The 21,790-nt window shown below is 44.2% G+C and overlaps 1 protein-coding gene and 1 long non-coding RNA gene across 2 annotated transcripts in view; one reads left to right on the forward strand and one right to left on the reverse strand.

Annotated features, from left to right (window-relative positions):
* The window catches only part of LOC134659633 (uncharacterized), a 198,029-nt gene that overhangs the window by 101,017 nt on the left and 75,222 nt on the right, over positions 1-21,790 (forward strand). The gene's annotated exons all lie outside the window — the stretch shown is intronic.
* The window catches only part of LOC134659620 (spectrin beta chain), a 124,063-nt gene that overhangs the window by 22,432 nt on the left and 79,841 nt on the right, over positions 1-21,790 (reverse strand). The window contains exons 57-70 of the mRNA XM_063515302.1: positions 21,342-21,517; positions 20,399-20,526; positions 18,844-18,956; positions 17,911-17,984; positions 16,966-17,092; positions 14,951-15,125; positions 13,838-13,939; positions 13,372-13,482; positions 12,899-13,073; positions 6,010-6,192; positions 5,257-5,384; positions 3,950-4,089; positions 1,186-1,334; positions 576-784 (exon numbers count right to left, since the gene is read on the reverse strand). Of these exons, the coding sequence (XP_063371372.1) occupies positions 576-784; positions 1,186-1,334; positions 3,950-4,089; positions 5,257-5,384; positions 6,010-6,192; positions 12,899-13,073; positions 13,372-13,482; positions 13,838-13,939; positions 14,951-15,125; positions 16,966-17,092; positions 17,911-17,984; positions 18,844-18,956; positions 20,399-20,526; positions 21,342-21,517 (1,990 nt within the window). The remainder of the gene's footprint in view (positions 1-575; positions 785-1,185; positions 1,335-3,949; positions 4,090-5,256; positions 5,385-6,009; positions 6,193-12,898; positions 13,074-13,371; positions 13,483-13,837; positions 13,940-14,950; positions 15,126-16,965; positions 17,093-17,910; positions 17,985-18,843; positions 18,957-20,398; positions 20,527-21,341; positions 21,518-21,790) is intronic.

Here is a 21,790-nt window from a genome sequence, read left to right on the forward strand (position 1 = left end):
AGCCTCCTGCGTCAGTTTGTGGTGCTGCTCCTTGATGGCCGCCAGGTCGTCCTCGAGCGCCGTGAGCCGCCGGCGCTGCGCGCGGAGCGCCTGCAGCGTGCGTGTGGTGTCGGGCTCCCGCTACAGTATCGTGTACTAACCTGTCAGCCTCCTGCGTCAGTTTGTGGTGCTGCTCCTTGATGGCCGCCAGGTCGTCCTCGAGCGCCGTGAGCCGCCGGCGCTGCGCGCGGAGCGCCTGCAGCGTGCGTGTGGTGTCGGGCTCCCGCTACAGTATCGTGTACTAACCTGTCAGCCTCCTGCGTCAGTTTGTGGTGCTGCTCCTTGATGGCCGCCAGGTCGTCCTCGAGCGCCGTGAGCCGCCGGCGCTGCGCGCGGAGCGCCTGCAGCGTGCGTGTGGTGTCGGGCTCCCGCTACAGTATCGTGTACTAACCTGTCAGCCTCCTGCGTCAGTTTGTGGTGCTGCTCCTTGATGGCCGCCAGGTCGTCCTCGAGCGCCGTGAGCCGCCGGCGCTGCGCGCGGAGCGCCTGCAGCGTGCGTGTGGTGTCGGGCTCCCGCTACAGTATCGTGTACTAACCTGTCAGCCTCCTGCGTCAGTTTGTGGTGCTGCTCCTTGATGGCCGCCAGGTCGTCCTCGAGCGCCGTGAGCCGCCGGCGCTGCGCGCGGAGCGCCTGCAGCGTGCGTGTGGTGTCGTGGCGCAGCGCGGGCTCCTTCTCCTGGATCCAGGCGACCGTCTCGTCCGCCGCGCGGTCGAACTCGTGCACGCGCCGCGCGCCCGCCAGCGCCTGGGGGGGGGGGGGACAAGTGAGACACATAAAATAAAAAACCGGCCAAGTGCGAGTCGGACTCGCGCACGGAGGGTTCCGCACCATCAACAAAAAATAGAGCAAAACAAGCAAAAAACGGTCACCCATCCAAGTACTGACCCCGCCCGACGTTGCTTAACTTCGGTCAAAAATCACGTTTGTTGTATGGGAGCCCCACTTAAATCTTTATTTTATTCCGTTTTTAGTATTTGTTGTTATAGCGGCAACAGAAATACATCATCTGTGAAAATTTCAACTGTCTAGCTATCACGGTTCGTGAGATACAGCCTGGTGACAGACGGACGGACAGACAGCGGAGTCTTAGTAATAGGGTCCCGTTTTTACCCTTTGGGTACGGAACCCTAAAAATCGAGTATTACCTCTTGTCGCGCCAGAGCCAGTTCCCTAAGGTCTTCCCACAGCCCCTTAACGTCGTCGACCCGCGTCCGGACTCTGTCGGCCTCCGGCGTGTTCTCCTCCAGCAGGGCCGCGCCGGCCTCGCACACGGCCTCGATGCGACCCTCGTTCGCTTTAACACAACATTACAAACATATGTAGTATATACATATATGTGTATACATTATAAATATATGTAGTACAACACAAGCCTTCTCGAGCTTACTGTGGGACTTGGTCAATCCGTGTAAGAATGTCCTATAATATTTATTTATTTAATTATTTATTATTTATTTATTCACATAAAAAAACCGGCCAAGTGCGAGTCGGACTCGCGTTCCAAGGGCTCCGTACATTAAGTCCGACTCACGCTTGACTGCACATTTCTAATAGGCTTTCCTGTAATCTATAGGTGTAGAAAGAAGTAGGAACTATTTTGTGTGTTTTTTTTCATAATTTTAGACCCAGTAGTTTCGGAGATAAGGGGGGGAATGGTCATTTCTTGTCTATTTTCTTAAATAACTGCTAAACTATTTATCCTAAAATTATAAAAAATATATATTTGAGATTCTTACAATGAGCTCTTTCATTTGATATGAAACACGATATATTTTGGAAAACTTTATTTTTTAATTTTCTAATTTACCCCTCAAAAGTGGCCCCCATGTTTAAAATTAATTTGTTTCTTGCGTTACATGTCCGTCTTTGGGTCACAAATTTACATATGTGTACCAAATTTCAACTTAATTGGTCCAGTAGTTTCGGAGAAAATAGGCTGTGACAGACGGCCGGACGGACAGACAGACGCACGAGTGATCCTATTAGGGTTCCGTTTTTTTCTTTTGAGGTACAGAACCCTAATAGACGCAGTAGTCGCAGTATACGGATACGGGCAGTAACTTCTGCTCGTCTTTTTACACTGGCAGCCTGTGGGTCCGATATACCCAAAAGTCATACAACGCTATTAGGGTGCAGTACAACAATGCCTTTAGGATGCCGATTGGCCTGTCCAAGTTCTGCAGCGCATCCAACATGTTAGCGGAGTCACGCACGGATGGATTAGCAGCAATTTTGCGCAAAAAAGCAGCGTCTCTGTTAAGCAGAATTAGGGACAGCCCGAACAGCGTCCTAAAGATGATTGAATATAGTAATATTGGCGAATGCAATAGCTGTCATAGACAGCGCTTTATTTTTTATGTTTAGTTCCTAAATTGGCCATGTGGCGCTAGTAGTACCAGGCGTGGCTCACTCCGCGATTTCGTCGCTTTGCTACAGGTAGCTAAAAGTACATCCGCTCCGCCCCAATTTTGGGGAAAGCCATAAGCCGCGCGTGGCGCTATCGCCACCTAGCGGCCATACCTGTGCTGATCGTAACAGACGCGTTTTGTTAGAGAGTGAGTCTTCTGTACTTAGTACTATTATTTATTCTGTGGTAGTACGATGGTGGACATTCGGTCGTATGCGTTTACTTACCGGTGTTATTTGATATACATACTAATTTTGGTTCTCTAGTTAAGACTCCTACACACTATGCAATACGCCGGCGGGTATTATTGCATCGCCTGCCAGGCCTAATTACGCCGACGGCACACCCGCGTGGCTAAAACCCGCCGTCGTACATAGTGTGTACTCGTATCATCAGTGGGTCATCTAACACTCCCTGTCGTGGCTTCCAACCTCCGTGGTTACCTGACATAGACCTGACGGACTGGCTGACTGACATACATATTTGGAACTACGGACATTTAAATTCATGACAACGACAGGACAAAATAACATCAGTTCACGACGGACAGCCATCGAGACAAGACCAGACTGTTAACTGTTTGTGGCTGCATCTGTCGCGGGCATCTGGGCCGGGGTAACGACAGCCCGGTCCGTTGTTGCCAACCGTGAAGTTGGCGTTATCTCCTTCCTGCTCCGTGTGTGTATGCTGTGTGTGTGTGTGCAGTTAAGCGGCAATTACACTGCGTCGTTCACCTAATGCGGTCGCCGAATTCATTTTAAACTACTTAGGCCAACAAACGTCGTCTTCACATTAGTCTATCCGCCTACTACGGCGACCGCATGACTCTTGAATGGATTCGTTCAACGAACGTCGTCTTTACACTAGTCTGTCCGCCTAATGCGGTGGCCGAATAAGCATGCACGTCTGACGTTTGTTATTTGTGACAACATCAAATATAAGTGGCCAATGCCAACGATATAATGAGTACATTTGCATAGAGGTTTTACTTTATCAAATGATCTGCGGTCGCCGCTGTCGGTCACCTAATAAGGCGGACAGATGTCGTATTTACACTGCTTCGGTCACCTTATAAGCGTTGGCAGCTGTCGATCGCCGAATGCGACCGACTAACGTGTTCTTTACAATTTTGCGGTCGAACGACGAAGTGTAATTGCCGCTTTACCGTACCTAGTCCTCGCTGGCGGCGGCGCCCATCTGCTCGCTGCTCCACTACATTCCTGTGTGTGTAGTTACCGTGCAGCTGCGCCAGGAAGTTGTCGCAGGCCTGCTGCAGGGTGTCCACGTGCTCCACGTCCAGCCCGTAGTCCTCGCTGGCGGCGGCGCCCATCTGCTCGCTGCTCCACTACATTCCTGTGTGTGTAGTTACCGTGCAGCTGCGCCAGGAAGTTGTCGCAGGCCTGCTGCAGGGTGTCCACGTGCTCCACGTCCAGCCCGTAGTCCTCGCTGGCGGCGGCGCCCATCTGCTCGCTGCTCCACTACATTCCTGTGTGTGTAGTTACCGTGCAGCTGCGCCAGGAAGTTGTCGCAGGCCTGCTGCAGGGTGTCCACGTGCTCCACGTCCAGCCCGTAGTCCTCGCTGGCGGCGGCGCCCATCTGCTCGCTGATCCACTCCTGCGCCTCCGCGCATTCCTGCACGAACCTGAAACATACGTTTATTTAGTATATTCACACTTAAAAAATCGATAAGTGTATTTCATTAATCATAATTGGGTACTTTCCTCTACTTAAAATAAATTATTTCACACCGTGCACGAAATAAAGCACCAGATAATTATTACAAAAACATAGATAGCAGTTATTTTTAAACACTATTTCTATTTAATGAATCAGATAGAAATATAAAAAAAAAAGCGGCCAAGTGCGAGTCGGACTCGCCCATGAAGGGTTCCGTATTTAGGCGATTTATGACGTATAAAAAAAAAACTACTTACTAGATCTCGTTCAAACCAATTTTCGGTGGAAGTTTACATGGCAGTGTACATCATATATTTTTTTTAGTTTTATCATTCTCTTATTTAGAAGTTACAGGGGGGGGGGGGGGGGGACACACATTTTATCACTTTGGAAGTGTCTCTCGCGCAAACTATTCAGTTTAGAAAAAAATGATATTAGAAACCTCAATATCATTTTTGAAGACCTATCCATAGATACCCCACACGTATGGGTTTGATGAAAAAAATTTTTTTTAGTTTCAGTTCGAAGTATGGGGAACCCCAAAAATTTATTGTTTTTTTTCTATTTTTGTGTGAAAATCTTAATGCGGTTCACAGAATACATCTACTTACCAAGTTTCAACAGTATAGTTCTTATAGTTTCGGAGAAAAGTGGCTGTGACATACGGACGGACAGACGGATAGACGGACAGACGGACAGACGGACAGACAGACAGACATGACGAATCTATAAGGGTTCCGTTTTTTGCCATTTGGCTACGGAACCCTAAAAAGTAGGTGAGTTGACCGTGACGTCACTAGTGTCACTACACACGTTTTCATATAAATTCCATATTGGAAAATCGTTTTGACAGTTCTAAAAAAGAAGCCGATTTGACTAGTAGGAAAGTACCCAATTGTTTATTTCAGCCATGGTATTACAAGATGTTCTTTTATTTTAGTGAGTACATACATGGACCCTACTAGGGCGTGACAACATTTTAAACCATAATTAATCTATAACTAAGTTGCATACAAACATAAGATAAAGATAGAATATAACATAATATTTTACAATACGAAGCCAAGGTAACAAGATGTGATGTGTGTGGTGTGTATGATGTGTGTAATGTTTAATAGGACTATGTGCTTACTTGAAGTACTTGAGGCTCTGCTCGAGTCTCTGCTGCCGCTTGGCGGACAGCAGTTTCATCTCCTCGTACAGTTCTTTGAGGGACTCTGCCTGTTTAGATATTTCTGCCGCGTCCTCGGGGTCGCGTTCCTGTAACAGTCACAAAATATGACTTTCGCTGTGTGTAATAGTGGTTAACCATTTGTTTATTAGCAGTAACATTTTGGTAGGAGCTCCGACAAAACTTTATAGAATCGACGCATGCTCACGCGGTCTCGGTCCGTCGCCGTCAACGTGAGCTCCACCAGATACTCCTCGGTACGGAGTGAAACATGTCGAGCGTCGCACGACTTAAAACACGTGAGCGACCCGTTTTTCATTGTTTGGTAGGAGCTCCGACAAAACTTTATAGAATCGACCCATGCACGCGCAGTCTCGGTCCGTCGCCGTCAACGCGAGCTCCACCAGATACTCCTCGGTACGTAGTGAAACATGTCGAGCGTCGCACGACTTAAAACACGTGAGCGACCCGTTTTTCATTGTTTGGTAGGAGCTCCGACAAAACTTTATAGAATCGACCCATGCACGCGCAGTCTCGTTCCGTCGCCGTCAACGCGAGATCCACCAGATGCTCCTCGGTACGGAGTGAAACATGTCGAGCGTCGCACGACTTAAAACACGTGAGCGACTCGTTTTTTATTTTTTTAATATGTCTGTGTCTCACGGATGTTTCGTTATTAAAATAAAATAGTCAAAATAGAACGTAGTATCTCACCGCCGCGGCTTGGGCCCTGGCCAGCAGCGCGTCGATAGTAGGCTGCAGGGCCGTGAGCTCCCGCTGCTGCGCCTCGAGCCGCGTGCGCGCCGCCAGCGCCGAGTCCTCGTCGCGCCCGCGCTCCTCCGCCGCCGCGCGCCGCGCGCGCAGCACGCCCGACACCTCCGACATCTCGGAGGACAACTGGAACACATAGCTAACGTTAAACCTACACCTTTTGGACGCCGATGACCGATATATCCGCACCGTGGGTTCGACGCCGAAGACCGATCAATCGGTCCCAGACCACAGAGCGACATAGACCTACATAATCATAATCATAATCATTTATTTATTTCTTGAATGTGATTCAATAAAGATGTAAAAAAAGAAACAATTTTTGAACAGCACATCCTGCCTGAATAGGCATAGAAATATTGAATACCTACTACCTATAACTATGACTAGATTCTTATGACCTACCATGCAGCATGCAAAAGTAATACAGTCACGATATTTAAATACTACATTATACTATAAAACCTGCGGCATATAGTCTAAAAATTCTTTCAATGAGTGTCTAAACGTATCTATACATATAAATGTAGCCATAGTAAATCATTACCTCAGTTGCAATTACACCTGCATCGAAGAAACATGTCTTTTACTGTGTAACCTACCCTTACATTCAAAAATGAGCTTTAACCGAAGGAACATATGGTCCAAAATCGAACCGGATCAAGTACGGGAGTGATGCAGGCGGCCGGCCGGCGAATACAATAGGGAGCGCATTCCTTAAGAGATAAGCGGAGTTGTTTACGTCGTTTAGTGAAGATTTAGTTATGTTAAATAATTATTGATTTATAACGAACAGGAAAGTGATTGCAAGTGTGATTTACAAACTATTTGGCGTGAAAAAACTTCGTGGGTTGGAACTATTGACTTTGATACGTAGTGACAATTATCGGATTGACTATAAAGATAATAAATAAGTGAATAAATTACTAAAATGGCTCCAATAACGCCCGAACAAACTCAGTTAATTACCAAGTTAGAAGATGTGGCCATTATGATACAAAAAACGCAATCAAACATAAAGAAGTGTCCAAAACAACGGCTAACCGAGGGTTATGTTAAACAAAGGATGAAAATGCTTGAGGATTATTGGATTATGTTTAAACAAGCACACAATAGTCTCATGCATTGCACACCGCGTGAACAACGAGGAGATATCAAGTATTTTCTTAATGAAGATTACTATACTGTGGAAGACCTTTACCTCTGTTTGCAAGCCGACTTAACAGATTTATTGAGTAAGTGGGAGTCAGATAAAAAGTCAATGGAGTTATCTACTATGTCAACGTCGTTCCATGATGGGCAATTACCGTTCGTAAATCTGCCAAAAATCCAATTGCCGACCTTCTCAGGGAAATATGAGGATTGGCCCACATACCAAGATTTATTCACAGCCCTCGTGCACAACACAAAATTGACAAGTGTACAAAAGTTACACTATTTAAAAACAAGTGTCTCTGGTGAAGCAGAGACATTATTGCGGCATGTACAAATAACAGAAAATAATTACACACAAGCATGGGAGTTACTTAAAAACCGTTTCGGTAATAAAAAGATGATTGTTAATTCTGTATTAAAGAAGTTATTTGGTCAGAAGAAGATTCAAACCCAATCTGCTAATCAAATAAAACAGTTACTTGATACCACTATGGAATGCATCAACAGTTTAAACAATTTAAACGTAAGCACGGACTCTTGGGATCCGATAATTATCTTTCTCGTTGGGCAGAAGTTGGACGCCGAATCCGTTAAAGACTGGGAACAATCTGTGCATAAGGACAGTTCAGAAGACATGCCTAAGTGGGAAGAGTTACAGAAGTTTCTGGTGGCTAAGTTTCGCACATTGGAGATGGCCGCAGCAGTTTCAGTGCCTACACGTGATAAGTCACAAACTCCCAAGACATTTCACGTCGCTGAACACGAAGAAGAAGACGAGAGTTTGTTTCAATGTGCACATGCAAGCGTAGCTTCACAGCCTACTTGTACCTATTGTAAAGGTGAACACTACATATTCAACTGCAAGGAATTTACTCAAAAGTCAGTGGAAGACAGACAGGATTTCGTGAGAAAGAACCGATTGTGCTACAACTGCCTTGTTCCATACCATAATGTCTTTCGATGCAGACAAAAGACGTCGTGCAGGGTCTGCAGAAAAAGGCATCATTCTCTTCTGCATCAAACGAGAGAATCTAATGAAGAAGTAGCTGCTACACAACCACCATCACAACCGGAACCTGACACAAAACTTACAACCTTGCACGTTTCCAAACAACAACAGAGTCGTAAAATGTTACTGGCCACAGCACAAGTAGCAGTAAAGTCAAGCGATGGTGATACACACATACTTCGAGCTCTAATCGACCCGTGCTCAGAGGCTTCATTTGTATCAGAACGAGTAGTACAATTACTAGGTTTGTCAAGAACCAACATCAGTGGAGTCGTTTCTGGACTTGAAGAAAGTACACAAATAAATGTCAAGCATATGGTCGATGTTACAATTGCATCAAGGTATGAAAACAAGAAGACTGTGCTAGTTTCAGCTTACGTTTTAAAGTCGGTATCCACATATTTGCCTTCGAAACATATTTCGATAGATTCTCAGGCCATTGAAACATTAAAATTGGCTGATCCAACCTATGACACTCCCAGCAAGGTGGATATGTTGCTCGGCGCAGAAATCTACTGTCAAATTATTCAAGAAGGCTTAGTAAAAATGAATGATGGGATAGTCGCTCAAAAAACTACTTTAGGGTGGATACTAACAGGTCGAAAACAAATAGAAGCACAGAGCGACGAACACAACGTTACAACATTACACATAACAAGAATGGTGGCTGAAGACAACGATTTACTACGGAGGTTCTGGGAGATAGAAACTGATGTGTACAAGAAAAAGAAAATACTGACAAAAGAAGAAGAACAATGCGAAGAGATATACAAAAACACAACTAAAAGAGATGAAAGCGGAAGATATACGGTACACTTACCATTAAAACAAAACGTTAAAGAAACAGTTGATCTATGTGGTGATACGAAACAACAGGCTGTCAATAGATTTAGGAGTCTGGAAAGAAAATTTGGAAAAGACCACAAGTTAAAGAAGGAATACACAAAAGTTATAAATGAGTACAAGGACATGGGACACTTGCGAAGATCAGAAAAACAAGACGATGACAATGCACTGTATCTTGCTCATTTGGCTGTAATTCGAGAGGACAAAGACACTAGCAAAGTGCGCGTAGTCTATGATGCTTCTGCTAAGGGCTCACACGGTCATTCTCTCAATGACACCATGATGGTAGGACCGGTTTTACAACCCGATCTTCGGAGCCTAGTAGTAGCTTGGCGAAAACACAAGATTTGCGTCGTAGGAGATATCGTAAAAATGTATAGGATGATAAATATGACAAAAGAACACATAAACCTGCAACGTATTGTCTGGCGAGATAGACCGGAGGATGAGTTCGAGAGCTATGAGTTAACAACTGTGACATTTGGGACCGCTGCAGCGCCATTCTTAGCAGTCCGTACATTAAACCAATTGGCCGACGATGAAGCTCACGAATTTCCTGAAACTGCGCCAGTAATAAAGAAGTCGTTTTACATGGATGATCTAATGGTAGGAAATGAAAACATAGAAGAAACGAAGAAAATGTGCCAAGAAATTAAAGAAATAATGAGAAGAGGAGGATTTCAAATGCAAAAATGGTCTAGCAATTCAGATGAAGTTTTAGAATATTTGAAAGAAGACAATAGTACAAGAGACACGCTAGAAATCAAAATGGACAAAATAATAAAGATTCTTGGCTTGACCTGGAATAGACAAGACGATACGTTTGAAATTACAGTAAACTTACCTGAAATGAGAAGTCCTATAACAAAGAGGTCTATACTTTCTGATGTTGCTCGCCTGTTCGACCCTTTTGGGTGGCTAGCACCTGTAATAATAACTGCTAAAGTATTAATTCAGAAGTTATGGTTGAGTCATCTGGGTTGGGATGATGAGTTGCCATCGGACTTGACAGACGAGTGGCTTCGGTATAGAGAAGAACTGATAAATTTACAAAACGTCAAGGTTCAGCGTTGGTTAAACATGACACGAGAAGATGATCACATTGAGCTGCACGGATTTTCAGATGCATCCACTCAAGCTTATGCAGCCGTGACTTACCTGAAGGTTGTTAGAGGTGGTGTAGTATACGTCTCTATGATCGCGTCAAGAACTAAAGTCGCACCCCTGAAGCAACTTTCTGTTCCTAAATTAGAGCTTTGTGCTGCAGCCTTATTAGCAGAATTGATCAGTGATGTCACAGAGCTTCTGAAGATTCCTAAAAATAAAATATTTGTTTGGACGGACTCAATGGTCGTACTGGCTTGGCTGCAATCTCAACCTAGTCGCTGGAAAACATTTGTAGCGAATAGGACAGCTGATATTACACGATTGATAGATAATGATCGTTGGAGACATGTGCAATCTGCGGATAATCCTGCGGACATCGCGACAAGAGGAGTCAAAGCGCAAGAATTAGCTACACAAGATCTGTGGTGGAGTGGGCCAGAATGGCTTAAGAGAGACCAAGTAGAATATGAAAAAAGAGAAATTGCACAAACAGAATTAGAATCAAAAACGACATGTCATGTACTTGTAGATGAAAAGCCTATATGGGAGAGATTTTCAACAATGTCACGAATGAAGAGAGTGCTAGCTTATTGTAGAAGAATGTTAACCGAAAGAAAAAGAGAGCTAGAAGAGAGTAAACACTTAACAGTTAAAGAAATGGAAAAAGTGGAAGAAGAATGTATAAAGTTCTATCAAAATTTAGTATATGGAACAGATATAGACGATTTGAAGAAAGATGGAAGAGTTAAGAAAAGAAGTACCCTAATCACACTTGCACCATTCTTAGACGAGAAAGGTTTGCTAAGAGTGGGAGGACGTCTTCAAAATGCCTCAATGTCTGAAGAGACAAAGCATCCAATTATTATTCCACGCAACCAACATATTACCAAATTAATTGTTAATGAGGCCCACACTAGAACACTTCATGGTTGGAACCAGTTAATGATGACTTACGTGAAAACCAAATACTGGGTTATCGGCTTAAAGTCATCCATTCGAAAATGCATTTACAATTGCAAAAACTGTGTCATAGACAAAGCTAAAGTAAAGAATCAGTTCATGGGCCAGCTGCCAACAGTCAGAGTTAACCAAAATCGACCCTTTTTAAATAGTGGCGTGGACTATGCTGGACCCATTTTAATGAGAACCTCTAAAGGCCGAGGACATCATGCGATCAAGGGATACATTTGTTTGTTCGTATGCATGGCCACTAAAGCTATTCATCTTGAGGCTGTATCGGATCTGACTTCCCAAGCTTTTATAGCTGCTTTTAGAAGATTTGTCGCGCGCAGAGGCCATTGTAAAGATATTTGGAGCGATAATGGTACCAATTTTATTGGTTCTGCTAAAGAGTTAAAAGGCATGTTCGAACCTGGGAAAAACAATTTAGCCAGCGAGGTGGCAGAACTGCTAGCTACTGAAGGGACAACGTGGCACTTCATACCCCCAAGAATGCCTTCATACGGAGGCCTGTGGGAAGCGGGAGTTCAGTCTGCCAAACGACATTTAGCTAGGGTAAATAAGGATACTAAACTGACTTATGAAGAATTAGCGACTCTGTTGACTCAGGTCGAGGCCTGTCTAAATAGTCGTCCTCTTTGTGAAATAGACAGTACCACAGGAGTCCCACTGACGCCAGGACATTTCTTAGTGGGTGAGCCGTTGGTCAGTGTTCCAGACTTAAATTACGAGCATAAAAAAGTAAATATACTTACCAGATGGCAGTTAGTACAGAAGATGACACAGAACTTTTGGCGCCAATGGCAGAACGATTACCTTAACACACTGCAACAAAGATATAAGTGGCAAGTTGCCGTACCAGCACCCTGCATTGGAGATTTAGTAATCATAAAGGATGAAATTACGCCACCTACTAAATGGTTACTAGGGAGGGTCAAGTATCTTCATCCCGGAGCAGATAACCTGGTGAGAGTGGTAACTGTACAGTGCAAGGGAGACCACGAGCTTAAAAGACCTTTGTCAAAATTAATATTACTCCCTAAAACATTGAATGAGTAGACCTATACTAGTAGTTCTATACCTAATCAAGTACAGTGAAGTATATGGTGAAGTGAGTGAAATGATTTTGCATGTACTGAAGTGAATAGTTTACTAAAGTTTTATATAATTATTATACATTGGTATCTTAAAATTTTCATCCTTTTTTTTAAATAACTGTGCATGCTCTTTGAATTGTTTAAATTTATTGAAAACTGTTAGTTTTGGCGGCCGGTATGTCTAAACGTATCTATACATATAAATGTAGCCATAGTAAATCATTACCTCAGTTGCTATTACACCTGCATCGAAGAAACATGTCTTTTACTGTGTAACCTACCCTTACATTCAAAAATGAGCTTTAACCGAAGGAACAATGAGTAAAAAGCATTTTGTACCAAAAAGTCCAACAAATATTTCTTAAATAAAGGCATTTCGGATTCTCTTATTAATTTAGGCAGCTTATTATAAAATTTGGGTGCCATGCCATAAACACTTTTTGCACGCAAGGCTGTTTTTGATTGCTGATATGAAATTTTGTGTCCCTGCCGCGCACTATACCCTACGTGTCCCTACGTGCGTAAAGTTCGATTTCAGTTTTGACACTTCGGTGACGTGGCGTCAGCGTGACAGCTTTTGTGTTTGACGCGGCGTCGAAAAGGTTAATACACACAACACAACTACTATACACACACCACCGTGGCTCTCTACACATACCTGCAGCAGGTCCCTCCTGGCCTGCAGCCTCCCCCCCCTCGCGCGGGCGGCGGCCTGCAGCGCGCTCAGCGCGGCGGCCAGGTCCCGAGCGCGCGCCTCCAGCGCCGCGCCGGCGAAGTGGCCGCGCCGGGCGAGCGCCACCGCGCGGCCGCACACACCCTGCACCGTCGGCTCTCTGGAAACCGACCATAGCTTGTAACAGGGAAAACCAAAACGCTCTTCACCCCAACATCGACGACTCGTGAGACCGAGAAAGAGATGGCAGGACGGTTTGGATGAGTTCCAGCGAGATTGGCGGGATCTTGCTCAGCACAGAGAGGATTGGAAAGAGGGGAGGCCTTTGCCCAGCTGTGGGACACACAAACAGGCTAATAAAAGTAGGATGACACAAATGACAACAGTGGGACACACAAAATAATAGGATAATGAAAAAAAAAGTAATGAATGGATGCCACAAATGAGTGTGCACGTACCGTGCCATCAGCTCTGCCTCCAGCGCCAGGTGTTTCTTGAGCAGCGCCTGCGTCTCCTGCAGCGTGGAGCCGGTGTCTTGCAGCGCCGCCACGGGCTCGCGCTCCACCATCCTAAGGCACAGTACAATCTTTAGCCACAGCATAAATACTACTACCGTACAGAGGAAACTTCCTACAAAACCGAAGTTTGACTGCGGTTCAGGGTCTAATCATGATATCCCTTTCGGCTATTTAGGGTTGTCAAAATTCAAGTCATTATCTTATCTGTGGTCGTGCACGCAAAGGAGGTTAAGTTGTGTCAACCCTAATAATTGCTTGGAACAAAGCTGAACCGAGTTTCCCGAAGTCAGGTGTCTACCCACTGGTGTAAGCTCTATGGTTTACGATAGGCGCTAGTGCTGTACTCTGGCGGTAGAACATTACAGTAATACCCCCTATTGACAAAGAATTTCCGACGTGTACGCACCATCTCATCTCCTCGTCGGCATCGCGGTCCCAGCGGTGCAGCAACGCAGCATCCTCAAGGTTGTCCCTTCTGATCTGCATCGGCTCCTGCAGCTGCCGGTAACTGACAAACAAACACTCATAATCAGACATACAAGTTTTTGTGGCAAAAACGAGTGTTTGATAATACGAAATATCGATAAATCTGTCATCGATAAGTCATAGATTAATATTCAAAATATGTAACTTCGACTTGCTGTAAATAGGTAAGCTACCGAGAAATTTCAAGAATGCAAATCAGTTATAAAGCGGTACATCATTTCTTTACTGGGTTAATAAACTTTTTCTTGTCACACGTTGCTATGGTTACGGTCTCCTGAGTCACTCTTAAAATTCTAGGTTTTTCGTATTTAAATGAACCAAACTTGCATTTTATGGTAGTTATAAGACCTTTCCATAATGGGACATCTACTGAGCATGTTAGTAGAACATGGTACAGCAGTTCTTCTAACAATCTATGCTACTATTGTCTCCTCGCTGATGGGACAGAATAACAACAAGATATAGTTGATTAACCCTACTACATAATATGTTTAGTACTTAAAAAAAAGCTAAGTTGCTCTTATGTTTATTATAAGACTGTTTGTTTCTCAATAAAAAAAAAAAAAAAAAAAAAAAAAATCAAAACTTCTGTCTATTCATAATATACGTATCTGCCATCGGCCACAACTGTCCGTCGGTAAACCTTATTACAAAAGGCATAAGGCCCACCGATGGACAGTTAAGTGTGTTGCAACAGTGTTTGTACAGCCTAAAACAATACAACATTATAAATTTCTTTTTTATCAAGCAGAAACTTCATATTACGCTTAGAAATAAATTAAAAGTGAAAAAAATCACTGTCTTGGGTGGGACTTGAACCCACGACCACTGGACCACTAGTACATCAGTGCTCTGCCATCTTAGTTACCAAGACCGTACCCATTACACCGAATATTTCCACCATATATATTAGCTGTCGCGCGTCGTCTCTTGGCCACTTATTGCACTCGTACTCACCGCTTATCTGAATATATCTCGTGCGTAAAAAAGTTTAGTCGGCCAATTGTCGGTGTTGTCGGTCACGTGCACTCACCGCTTGACAGCCTCGTCGGCCTTTGCGAGTATCTCTTGGGCCATAAAGTGCCGACTGTCGGCGAGCTGTCGCGCGTTGTCGGCGAGTTGCGTCGCCGCGTCGCTCTTCGCGGCCACCTGCTGTTCCAGGCGAGTGTGCCGCTTCAGCAGGGCCGTTACGGATGCTAGGTCCTTCCCTGCACAAAGACATATAGTTAGACAAAAACATAAAATAATAATAATAATAATCTTTATTCACTTAAAACCTAACACAGTACAGAAAGTCGATATTATGCTAGATACAGAAAGCTTATAATTAGGTTTGTGACAGTTTCACCAGAGTCGAGCCTTTGTCTCCCGAACTAGGTCAGAGCCTGTGACTCGGGAGTCAGCGATTCCTCCGCTAAAGGTTACACAGTAGTGGTAGCAAAAATAAAAGCTATTATAACAAAAAAGTTGTACAATACAATCTACAAATATGTATAAGCATTAAAAAAAAAATACAATACAATATTTCAGTTTTAATACGTAACAATAAGACGAAAAAATTAACATATAGATGGACCGGGAATGGCACAGAAAGGGTAAAGGCAGTTGTCCCACCAAGAGCGAGTAAGCGATTAGCTATCGGCGATTTTCTCGCCCAAGAAACGAACAAAAGATAGGGATCCTGTGTTAGTAAAAGAGATACATATATTTATAGTTCATCGCTGGCTGTTCAAACTGCCGGCGAGAACACTCGCTCTACTAGTTTGTCGCCGAGATAAGAGCGATGAGATAAAACTAGCTCAGCGGTACTCGCTCGGCGATGCTCGCTTGGTAGTTGAACTCAAGCTGCGAGACAATAGCCCGTCGCACTCGAACACTCGCCGATAGCCGAGCGACAAAACTATTGAAGCTAACACTCGCTTCTCGCCGCTCGCCCACTCGTTTCTAGTTTATCTTTCTACTCGCTTATAGCTCATCGCTTGCGGTGGGACAACTGCCTTAGGTTAGATAGTTTTAAGTGTGTTTAGATATGTTTTAGTGTTAATAATTACATATTTCAATTGTAATATTATGTATTGTCAACGAGCAATAGTTTTCTAAATACTCCTATTGACTGTACTTAATCATTATAATCTAATTTTTTTCATACCCGGTCCAACAGATCTCATTGGCCATTCAGCGCGGTAACGCTGCCAGCGTAATGGGGACATTTGAGCCAGGTACCAATACGTAGTCGTTAAAAAAAGGCTATTTACAACATTCGTCGTTAAAATATTCAAAAATGGAAAGTAATTTTTAAAGTTGTACCATTATCCTGGTCACGGCACCAAATTGTAAATCCACTTATATTAATATTACACTCCTACATTTATTATAGTTGCGGTAGGTGTAATGAAATAGAAATAAAGTTCAATTACTCATTTCGGAGTTTTAAAGTATAAGGGTCGGTTGCACCAAACTGTTCGTATCGTTAAAGAGTTCGCTAAATTTTTATACACCGTGTTTTTTTTTATTTCCGTTAATTTCAAGGGTGCATTCCTGAGCTTAAATAAAGTAACTTTCTCAAAGACACCGATATTCTAATTAACTCCATTTCGGAGATAATCAATAATTTATTTTTTTGCTATAAGGCCTCTACAAGCGTGTACACTTGCCTTAGGGCCGGTTTACATATTGATTAGTGTTTAGAATGATTTCATACATTTGCTACTAAACTTAAGTACAATCTCGGTCGATCGATGTTCGAAATGACATTGATATGTCACAGATTTCAATTGTTTGGTTGAGTTAAATGTAATGCCCGTGTTATAACAACGCTATATTTTTAAACATAATTTTTACTTGTAAAAAAAGCAAAAAAAACTGTTTTTTGAAAATTAACCATGCCATTTAGTTCTCTTAAACGTACTTAACCATACCCCGAAGTTAACGGAATTCAATAAAAACACGGTGTATATGGAAAGTTTCATAGTAAAGCGCCGGGGCGCGCCGGCAGACGTTGATCAGTCTGTCAAATGTGGTTGGTGCAACTGGCCCTTAGTCTCTCACCGTGGTCCTCGCTGAGTAGTTGTGACTCGACGTCATCAAGCCACGCCGTGAAATCGTCTAGACCTCGCAAGTATATACGGGCTTGATACGCCTCCTGCAGTCGCTCGCGACGGAGTTTCACTGCAGACTGGAATGGGATTCACATGTCAATAAGGGCTCATTTAGACGGTGCGAAAAGTCGCATCCAAGTTTCATTACATTGCGTTATTTGATCGGTCGGCTGAATTGAAGTCACCTCAATCGCGCGCAGTGTAACTAAAATCGTACACGAGTTCGCGCGCCGTCTACATGAGCCCTTAGGCTGCATTCTTAGACTAAGCTTTGTTTTTTTTTAAACCCTAAACCATAACCATAGATAGTGCTACGTCTCTCTCGGCATTTATGCATTTTCAGTGCCAAATCGGTGCAAAATTAACGTGGTCGAAGTGATCGAAGTCTTACCATCCAGCTTTTATACCAAATTAAATTGAGGATACCAATTGGGTAAATCAAACTGCCACGTTCCCTGCAACTTGATCTCAGACTGACAGACTAAAACCAATGAAAAGGTTAAGAACGAACTAGTACATTACGATACAAGTGCGAAAGCAGGAAATTCGCACGTGTATTGTACAACGTTTTACATATCGTCAGGTCACTAATTACTATAAAATATTTAAACAAAAATCAACCTTCTTTTCGTACTAATATGGTTCACTATGGCTATGAACTTGTGGAGGTACTTAGTGACTTTTGCTTGTCACCTGACGATATGGCTCTTTAAATTTCCAACATAGAGACCTAATGTGTTAGTTACCGCGCTAGGGCGGTAAAGTAGCACCATATTTACCGTAAAAATATAGTAGAAACAGCAACACTCTTAACTGTCCATCGGTGGACCTTATGCCTTTTGTAATAAGGTTCACGAACGGTCAGTTAACAGTGTGGGCCACTGTGGGCCGGTACCTGAAGCTCTCTCCACAGGTTTTCCAACTCTTCCACGTGTGTGGAGATCTCCTGGGACGCGTAGTGCTTGGCCTCTGTTCACAACAAATCATTTATTTTAGAAAAACATATCTTCCCGGCCACATAAGTTTTTTACGATTGAACTACGGAAAAAAAAATACGGGGTCATCATTAAGTTACAAAAAAATTCTTAATTAATGATTACACGAATAAATTATATATCAGATTTAATTTATTGCCCTTATTGGATTTAATGTATATTGATCGATAGTTTTGAGTCGTAGGGAAGGACATGGGATATTTTTTATCACATAATATGTGAGGTTTTCAACCAAAATGTACCACACTGTCGGTTGTCGATAAGGTTGATTTCAAATTGAAGCTATATGGAAATACCGTTTGATTGAAACTGGTACATCTTAGTACAGAATAAGTAATAGTACTAGTACAGAAAGGACACTTCCTACCAAACCGAAGTTTGACTGCGATTCAGTGTCGAATCATGATATCCCTTTCTAAATTATGGCACTATCCTTTTCGGCTATTTAGGGTTTTCGAAATTCAAGTCATTATCTGTGGTCGTGCACGCAAAGGGACGTCAAGTTGTGTCAACCGTAATAATTGCTCGGAGATTTGCTGAGCCGAACGGAGCCGAGTTTGTCCGAAAGTGTCACCCCACTGATATTAGTATGAGGAGCGTAAGTACCTATGAGTTCCTCGCCTCGGTTGGCCACGTCGTCTATTCTCTTCTTGTCGGCCGCCAGCTCGGACTCGAAGGTCGAGTCACCCCACTGATATTAGTATGAGGAGCTAAGTACCTATGAGTTCCTCGCCTCGGTTGGCGACGTCGTCTATTCGCTTCTTGTCGGCCGCGAGCTCGGACTCGAAGATCGTGTGTCACCCCACTGATATTAGTATGAGGAGCGTAAGTACCTATGAGTTCCTCGCCTCGGTTGGCGACATCGTCTATTCGCTTCTTGTTGGACGCTAGCTCGGACTCGAAGGCGGCGTGCTTCTGAATCTTGCTCTGCAGGTTCGACAGCTCCCTGTACATACAAATAAAAGAGTACATTATTAAAATAATAATAACAACACCCACACACACATACACATTTGATAAAAAAAAACAACGGGTTGCACTCCGGGAGTGCCGGCAGAAGTGAAAACTCAATGACTAGTGCAAAATGCACTATGTGTAATGGAGATTAATGCCATTACTTGAAACCCCTAAGCACATCACTGTTAGTACTCGAGTTATATTAATACCAGTTAGAGCGAAACTCACTAGATGGCATTTAAATCAATAAAGAAAAACTCAATGTAACAGTTTTTCATGTAATGTCATTGAGTTTTTCTTTATTGATTTAAATGCCATCTAAATCTCACGGTCACGTGATCGTCTTACGCTGTCTCGAATTTAAATTTTTTTCCCCACCTCAAAAAGTGCACAGCGCCACTAAAGAAGTTTTCACTTCAAAAAACCCCACTAGTAGACATATTGGCCTTTGCCCCCTTCTGAATGAGACACGTAAAAAGCAACGAGCGTCCTTACAACCACCATAGGGCTCACCCACATATTACGTTACAGCAACAGGGGGAGGGGAGGGCCATGTCGGCATGACCACTTGGCTGTTCGATATTTATCGGATAATTATCGCGATAGTTATCAAAGACTATAATTATCCGAATAATTTCAAACTCTGAGTCAGAATGAGTATATAGTAAGTGAAGTGACATTTGACACTCCGTAAGTGCGATGTAGGTTTCTACCAAATTACGTTTTAGCTCCCTAACGCCATCTGTTAGAATTTTGTGGCAAGTCATCGACAGTGACAGCTGGAGGAGACGCCACAGTATATACCTGTAGTTGTGGTCGGTGGCGGTCTGCATGTTGAGCCCGATCCACTCCTGCTCGTGCTCCAGGTCCCGCAGCAGCTCCAGCAGCTGCTGGGACTGCTGCAGCATCACGTGTGTAGCATGTACCTGTAGTTGTGGTCGGTGGCGGTCTGCATGTTGAGCGCGATCCACTCCTGCTCGTGCTCCAGGTCCCGCAGCAGCTGCAGCATCACGTGTGTAGCATGTACCTGTAGTTGTGGTCGGTGGCGGTCTGCATCTTGAGCGCGATCCACTCCTGCTCGTGCTCCAGGACCCGCAGCAGCTGCAGCATCACGTGTGTAGCATGTACCTGTAGTTGTGGTCGGTGGCGGTCTGCATCTTGAGCGCGATCCACTCCTGCTCGTGCTCCAGGTCCCGCAGCAGCTGCAGCATCACGTGTGTAGCATGTACCTGTAGTTGTGGTCGGTGGCGGTCTGCATCTTGAGCGCGATCCACTCCTGCTCGTGCTCCAGGTCCCGCAGCAGCTGCAGCATCACGTGTGTAGCATGTACCTGTAGTTGTGGTCGGTGGCGGTCTGCATCTTGAGCGCGATCCACTCCTGCTCGTGCTCCAGGTCCCGCAGCAGCTGCAGCATCACGTGTGTAGCATGTACCTGTAGTTGTGGTCGGTGGCGGTCTGCATCTTGAGCGCGATCCACTCCTGCTCGTGCTCCAGGTCCCGCAGGAACTCCAGCAGCTGCTTGGACTGCTGCAGCATCACGCCGCGCGCGCGGCACGACTCCTGGACAATAATTAAACACGTCAGCATTCAACATCAAGCTAAAATGAAATGGGGAAGGCTACTCTAAAAATAATAATACGGGAAGTATTTTTTGCGGAAATGACTATCACCTAAATAAATGTCATGTACTAAGAAAGAGTGACCAAGGCACAGACAATCCAACTTCTAGACATAGAATAGTCGCGCTACCCCCTCTGCCACACATACGGTAGCGTTACTCCATCTTCGAGTCAATCCCGTGCCGTGATTGGTCCGTGTCTTTGAACGGACCAATCACGGCACGGGATTCGCTCACCTCGTCCCCCCGCACCCCCGTATTTTTGGCAGCATCGGTTTCATGAAAGAATTGGCCTAAGCTCAGTCTAGAGGTTGGATTGTCAGTGGACCAAGGCCTCCAGTGGCCAATGCTGTTCGAAAAAAGAAACTGATTTGACTAGTAAGACAACTACCCTATTACGAGCTCGCGGCTTTCACCTACCTACCCCAATTTGATCTACGTGTTGATTGGTTGATGGGTGCTAATTATTTGTTGGGTGAGATTGGTTGATGGGTGGGTGCCACAGACAAGACATCCTCTAGACTGAGCATAGTAACGCTACCCCCTCTGCCACAAATATACGGTATTTTTACTCCATCTTCGAGTCAAGTGTCAGAATCCCGTGCCGTGATTGGTCCGTGTCTTTGAACGGACCAATCACGGCACGGGACTCGCTCACCTCGCCCCCCGCACCCCAGTATTTTTGGCAGCATCGGTTTCATGAAATAATTGCTCTAAACTCCGTCTAGAGGATTCCTAGTCTATGGTGGGTGCTCACCTTGAGTTTGTCTCTTCGCGCCAAGATGGCGGCGAGTCGTCGCTCGATGTAAGCTTGGTCGTAATGCCCTCCCTCGAGTAGCGAGCGAGCGAAGGTCTCCAGTTCTTCCACTCGAGCCACTCCGGAGTCCAGCAACTTGGCGAACTCTGCGTGCTTCCTGATTAATGTTTCCACGGCTAGAATAAAAAAAAACACAATAACAAAACTCTGTGAAGTTATATCTATTTCTAACAAAAACATTTAAATCTAAAATAGTAGGTCTATAAATAAATCAATTTGTAGCTATTAGCTAAGTTGCTCTTATGTTTATTATAAGACTGTTTGTTTCTCAATAAAAGAAAAAAAAAACAAATGTTAAAACCGGCCAAGTACGAGTCGGACTCGCGCGCAAAGGGTTCCGTACAGTTACGCAAAAAAACACGTTTCTTGTATGGGAGCCCCACTTAAAT

This window comes from Cydia amplana, chromosome 25 (genome assembly GCF_948474715.1).
Source record: "Cydia amplana chromosome 25, ilCydAmpl1.1, whole genome shotgun sequence".
NCBI classification, from domain to species: domain Eukaryota; kingdom Metazoa; phylum Arthropoda; class Insecta; order Lepidoptera; family Tortricidae; genus Cydia; species Cydia amplana.